The 6,686-nt window shown below is 42.1% G+C and overlaps 1 protein-coding gene across 3 annotated transcripts; it reads left to right on the top strand.

Moving 5' to 3' along the window:
* The first annotated feature begins 26 nt into the window (after positions 1–26).
* On the top strand, positions 27–3,927 carry wdr54 (WD repeat domain 54). 3 transcript variants are annotated; one of them, XM_030059849.1, is made up of 10 exons: positions 27–87; positions 464–711; positions 897–959; positions 1,071–1,137; positions 1,475–1,531; positions 1,677–1,804; positions 2,066–2,166; positions 2,546–2,708; positions 2,937–3,011; positions 3,144–3,927. In XM_030059849.1, the coding sequence occupies exons 2-10, from the start codon at positions 487–489 to the stop codon at positions 3,273–3,275; spliced, it is 1,011 nt and encodes a 336-aa protein (XP_029915709.1). In that variant the 5' UTR covers positions 27–87; positions 464–486; the 3' UTR covers positions 3,276–3,927. The 3 variants fall into 3 exon arrangements, with proteins under 3 accessions (XP_029915709.1, XP_029915708.1, XP_029915711.1); XM_030059848.1 differs by having other exon boundaries at positions 48–164; XM_030059851.1 differs by having other exon boundaries at positions 78–127.
* Positions 3,928–6,686: the final 2,759 nt, after the last annotated feature.

Below are 6,686 nucleotides of genomic sequence, written 5' to 3' on the forward strand. Positions count from 1 at the left end.
CTGACACGCAAACCCTTTAAGGCACGCAAGATGCGTGACGTAGCACGTAGAGGTGGAGCTGTCTCTATGGCTGCAGAGGACGCTGTGGTAACGCTAATCTTCTTGCTAAAGATAACCAGAAAAGAAAGTTTGTATATTAACGTCAGTTGAAAAGACTGTGCACGGTAATGTGTATGTAGTGAATGGTTACACGGTGTTTTGCAGTGTTATCTGAGGAAAGACGATGTAATTTTGTTGAACAAGACTAACGTTAGCTACCTGTCGCTGACCCATTGGTAGAGCTGAATTAGCTTAATGCTAATATAAATTAACCGAGTGGCTGCTAATGTCATCAGGCAGTTGGTGGTATATTACGTTAGCTTTGTCTTTAATTGTTTGCTCACTGAAAATTGTGTCTGACGCCATAAAAATCTCGCCGCTGTGCTTTTGCCCATTTGTCTCTGTGTCTTTACCTTCCCCTCAGACTGATATCAGGTCGACATCGCCATGTATCACAAAGAAAAGAGCATACAGATCAAAAACAGCGCGTCAGCCCTGTACAACAACCTGAGCGTGCTGCGCATCGCCCCGCGGAGCCTCACCTACTTCACAGTGGTCCACGCCAATGTGGTCAACATGGTCAGCGCGTCCTGGGACGGCCTCAACTACTCCCACCGGCAGCTGCAGTCCAAGGAGCCAAACGTCGCCACCAGCACCTCACTGATTATGCAGGTCAGACCTCAGTGAAACTACATATCTATGAGTGTCTCCGAGGGTGTCCCAGCATGCAGTACAGTCACATGATTATCTACAAAGCCATATCTAACAGCACAATGTATTGCTTGTGTCAGCCTTATTTTGAATGTGCAGATGGATAAATATTAAGAATGAGGACGTCCTGTGGTTTCTTGTTACAGGCAGCCTGGTGTGTCCTGCCCTCTCGTGATCTCCTGGTACTGACTTCCCAAAAGGGCATCCAGGTGAGTGTGAGTGTGAGTGTGTGAGTGAGTGAGTGAGTGAGTGTGTGTGTGTGTGTGTGTGTGTGTGTGTGTGTGTAGCCACGTTTTCCTCATGTGACCCTCTTATTTCAGATGTACGAGTCTGATGGCTCCATCATGGTCTACTGGCATGCACTGGATACTCCGGAAACCCCTACAGGTAATCACTTGAGCGTGAACTTGTCAAACCCACTCACAAATCCTATATAAACTGTACATTTGCCACTTGAGACTAAGTTGTTTTAATTATATTAGTGAAAAAACCGGAATGAGCAATGATTTTTGCATTGCTGCTTTGTCAGATTCATTTACAGATCATATTAGCACAGTGTACTATATGTGCATATGTGTGCACTACTGCATGCAGTCATTCACAATTGTGTGTGAAAGAAATGCATTCAAGTGAATGTACTATTTTGCCATGCCTGTTATTGGTAGGGTTATTGGCAGGGTGTTAGAATAAATGTTCTGTACTAACAGAGTTTACTTTGTCCCAGCTCAGGCCGTGTTTGCCCGAGGGATAGCAGCAGTGCGGGAGAAATATATCTGTGTGGGTGAGTACTGAGTGAAATGTCTTTACTATAGCTGTTTGGCTCAGTACATTTACAAAGACATAGCAAACACACACACACACACACACACACACACACACACACACACATGCATACACACTGTGTATTTGTTTCTTTCTCTCTGTAGGTGTGTCGTCTGGTGCGATGCTGGTGTTTGACATTCCCACTAAAGGCAGCAATATCACCCTGGCTGAGGTCCTGGAAGAGCACAAGGAGTCCATCACGGACATGGCCTCAGAATGCTCTGGAAGCCTGGTATGGGACAAAATTTTGTGTGTGGTCAGATGCTACCTGTGAACGTGTGATTTAGCATGTAAAATATTATATGTGTGCTGTTTTGCTGTTAGAAATTAGTAAAAACAACACTAGTTACTCCCCAAACTTCTCTCTTTGTGAATTACATACTTGAATAAATTATGTGATGATATAATACTTGAAGGAATTGCAGCCCTTTTCTGAATGACATAATCCCTTCCCCTCCGTCACACGCCCCCTCTTTCTCTCCATCACCCTCAGGAGTGTATCGCTGACCTGGTCAGTGCAGATGATGCTGGCAACCTGTGTGTCTGGAAGTCTGGAGAGGAATTTCAGCTGCTCAACAAGATCCCTGGCTTTGAGTAAGTAATCTGATTAGGTATATCATCATGAGAGTAATTTTTGGTCTAGAAGTTAATATTGAGTTATAAAGTTGAAAGTACAATGTCTGCCCACTCATAGTGGCAGAATGAGCCTATAATAGATATAATGAATCCCAGCTTCCCTCTCCTTAATCAACCCTCCTTTCTCTCCTTTTCTTTCTCCATTCTTCTTTATGCTTTCTTTATGCTTTATACTTATTCATAAGTTAAGCTTAATTTTTATTTTATTTTATTTTTTTTTTATACTGTACACATCCTTGTCTCATTGTTTCTTCTTCATTTTCCCTCCCCATTCTAATCCATGAAATGTTCTCCCGCTTTCCTTCATTTCCCTATGACAACGATCCATTCCTCTCAGTATGTGCTGTTCATCTGTCAAGTTGTGGAAAGGCACAGTAGTGGCAGGTTATGGCACAGGCCAAATCCGTCTCTATGAGGCTGTGACGGGAATCCTGCATGCTGAGGTCAGTGCTCACGCTCGCTGGATCTACTCCCTGGACATTGCTCCATTTTCTGGACTGGTGAGAGAAGAACAATTTTTATCTCTATTGACAGTTTGATGACATTTGTTGTGCACTGCATAGCTCAGCTAATGATGAAAATAGAACTATAGTACCCAAGACAAGGATAAAAAAGTAGAATAATTCTGTTTATTTAGCACTAAAGTGCATTACTGTAGCTCTTTAAAACAAAAATGATTGTTTCTCACATCTATCTTTTTCATGTACTCTTCCCCTTGCCTGGTTTAGCTTCTGTCTGCTGCTGAGGACTCTCTGGTGAGAGTATGGCACCTGACCCAGACCCCAGAGACCAACAGTGTGGAGGTAACCAATCAAACTGCAACAGAATACAAAGATAGAAAAAAAAATGTGCTCAAGGAAGTCCAAAACAAAAGCATCAACTTTGTTGGCCTACTTGAAATATTTTTTCTATATTTTTTCCTCTCTTTCTCCTAGATTGCCCATATGTACAACGAGTGTGTGACAGACACTCAGATCTGCGGAGCCAAGTTCTGTGACGGTGATGGTTATGCCTTTGCAGTGACAGGCTACGATCTGAGTGAGATTATCCGCTACACACAGACATAGGGCATTGCCTTCGTTGAGAGTGATTAGTGTATGAGGATAAAACTGATATGTAGGTGTGTTATTGCAACAAAACAATGTGACTCAGAGAACGCGCCGAGTCCAGAATAGTCAGGTTAGGGTCCCTCTGAGATTCTACAAGGACACACATTCACTGAGTATAATCTCTTTGGGAGAAGTGCGATTTTGTTGCATTTCAGGGGTGATATCTGCCAAGGTTAGATGCAGATGAACATTCTCTTCTGTTTGAAACCGAATTATTCTTTGTTCATTTGCATAGGCTGGTGAAAAAACATCCAGAAACCATATTGTTGAATGTGATTTTGTTCCATCTCTTCATTATGTGAAATTGTTGCTGCAATATAGAGATAACAGTGATGTATGAATATTCATCTCTGTATTTTCGACAAAATAATTTTTTTGTCGAAAATACAAACTTTTTTTAGTACTGTTTTTGTGTCTATAATATAGACACGTATTGTTTATAGTAGAATAATGCATACAGTGTCTCTTTAAAGTCATACTAAGTAAACATGTTTACACATATGTGAATGTAGCTTTAAAAAGTAATGAAACATTCCATTTTACATAAAGCCTTTAATATTGCATTGCAGCTATCAAACAACGGTATAAATAAACTTTATTTATTACAGAAGTCTGCTTTTAATTTTGCACTTCACAAATTGGCCAGTAGATGGTGCCCTAGGTCAGTTATTTTGAAAAGGTCAATGACCGGGAGATGATAACAGGGTTTACCGGAGGGCAGGGTGGCTGTGGACTGAAGACTATTCCAGGTGCTTCGCAGTCTGTGATCGGACGTTGGCCACTGTGGGCATGGGCACAGATCCAGCGTACCGGCCACTCATGTCAGCTAGTAGCCTAAACATGGTCATAATAAACCCAGAGAGGGAGGGGATATTATGTTGGCCAGCTTCTCAGATGACCTCTCATGCCTTTCCCTCCCTGCTGTCCTGTTTACAGCCTATTGATGATTAATTGTTTCTTACATTTTTTAACCATTGAAGATATCAACATTTAATTGCACTGAGCCAAGAGTGTCTATGATGTATTAATTGCCCCATGCCTTAGTTTTTATAGCTAACATTTATTTAAATTTGGTAAACAGAGTGCTGACAGAAAGTCTAAATGGGATGTCCTGCTGTTTGCAAGGAACAGACATGAAGAGCTCCTTGAGAAACCCTTAAAAGCAAACAAAGACTATGCTATGGTACTGTGCTATGGATTTGAATGAGATACAATACAAATTAAAAATGACACCACAGTGACAATATTCTCTGCTTTTGAAAAAATGAATTATCATTATTATTATTATTATTTTTTTTTTTTTTCTGAAGTTTGAATTTTGCGAACTCAGCTCCACCATGTTCATTTAGCAGCGCAGGTCCTGTTCAGCATGGGTCACATGAGTTTTTCAGTTCACCTCAGGCAGCCAGGTGTCATTACAAACCCACCTACCTTATCATGACGAGATAAGAAGAATTGGGTCAGTGAGGACTAACATGCTGTTTGTCAGTCTAGGGCTTCGAGTGTATCTAATCTCAGGAGTTCTAGTCTTTTCTGGTTTGCAGTCAACACAGCACATAACATCAGCTGACAGGGCTGTTATGAACCAACACATTACAACTACATTATGTAACCTAACTTTGGTAGGTAACAGCTGACAGTGACTTTACATGTCAATGCTCATGACCGGGTCAAATAATAAACACATGCTCAGAAAGACGGACACACAGTGCCAATAATTGTCACTGTCCGTCACCCTGCCCAGCTGCCTGGGGGGGCAACTACACTGGCTGGAGTGGGACAATGGAAGACTAAGCTGTCAATACAAGGTCCCAAATCACACCGACACCGAGATTATGTAACTAACTGCAACAGTAGGAGAGAGGAAAAGTTTAAAAAGAAAAAGTTATAAATGAGGTAAAAGGATCAAAAGCAAGGGATGTACAGAATTAAGTAATGTGCTTCTTAAAGAGAGGTGAGAGCAGATATGGGGTAATCTGACATCACAATCCTTAGGAAAAAAGAAAAGTGGGAGATAAACAACAGCAGTCATGTATTCCTTGTTGAACCAGTCAATAGTGCTCTGTGATGTCCCTGTCCCGGACACAGCCCCAGGGCCGCTCATGCTGTGTACTGCTGCAGTACTTGTCAATAGTCAGCTCTTAGGTGTTAACACACAGCTGAGCACACAGTGATGGGGAGATCAGACCTCAACGTGAACTGTTATCAGTTATGAATATGAATTTAGGTGGTCTGTGCATGTGTGCGTGAAGTTATAACGGGTACAAATGGGTATTAGTGCAGCATCCCCCTATTCACAGTCCCCAGTAGACATTCTGACATCTTTTATTAATGAGAGTGACAAGACAAAAATAGCTTCTGCGAGACCTTGAATGAAAGTCCCCCAATTCTCCAAAGTGTCACTTTAATAAAATCACTGAGAGAAAAACATTGCCTGTAATATCAGGGAGACTTATTCCGTCATATTGGAGCCGTTGTTATTGAATGATTAAGGCAGCAACCATCCATAGCAACAATACCCAACTGCCTACCCACTGAGGCAAGTGTCAAAGTCCTGCCCTCCCATTAATCAAAGCAGTTAACCAGCAAGACAGATTTATTCAGTGCACAATCCCAAACTATTCACAAGTATCGACCAAGCCCAGAGTGACAAAAGCGCACTATCAACAATGCCACAACACAGGATAAACCATCAGGTCAGTTATGACGTGCGCGTGTGTGCATCTGTCTTGTGTGTGTTTTTGTGCATGCCATGCATACCTTTTAATGGTTTTGTGTGTTACACCATTGTTGAGGTGGAAAGAGCAATTTATGCAATGCCCATGCAGCCCTGTGGCAGCTGCCTGGGCCTGTGTCGCTAAGCCTGCTGGGATAGAGCCTCGCCAGGGGGATGAAGAGCCTAAAGCCCCTCCAGCCTGACAGACAGACAGGCCAGCACTCTGACGGAGTAACCAGGAAACTAGCTCCCACAGACATGCTGTATAAATAGATCTTCCATTTGAAACACACTGAAAACTGACAGACGCACAGATAGACAGATATGGTGCTACAGCAGGCATACTCAGACCTAAAAAACCAAACTGGGTCAAACAACATTCGCAAAGGATTCAAGTGTCTTTTTGTAGATGTGTTAGTTTGGGATGGTGATGTTGGGGTAGGATGGTGAGCTGCTGTTTAATGAGACCAGACTAAAGGTTCTTTGTAACTTATTGTTTCGAAGATATGTTTGCGGAGATAAAGATGAATTACAGTAATTGGCTCAATGCAGCTGTTTTGAAACCCAGCAATTTTGCCGGCTTTACACAAATGAATCATTGTCGCAGTGAGTACATTGTTAGTGAGCTCATTAAAGGCTGACTATGCAGTTTC

The sequence above is a fragment of the Myripristis murdjan genome, chromosome 9 (assembly GCF_902150065.1).
Source record: "Myripristis murdjan chromosome 9, fMyrMur1.1, whole genome shotgun sequence".
Taxonomy (NCBI): Eukaryota; Metazoa; Chordata; class Actinopteri; order Holocentriformes; family Holocentridae; genus Myripristis; species Myripristis murdjan.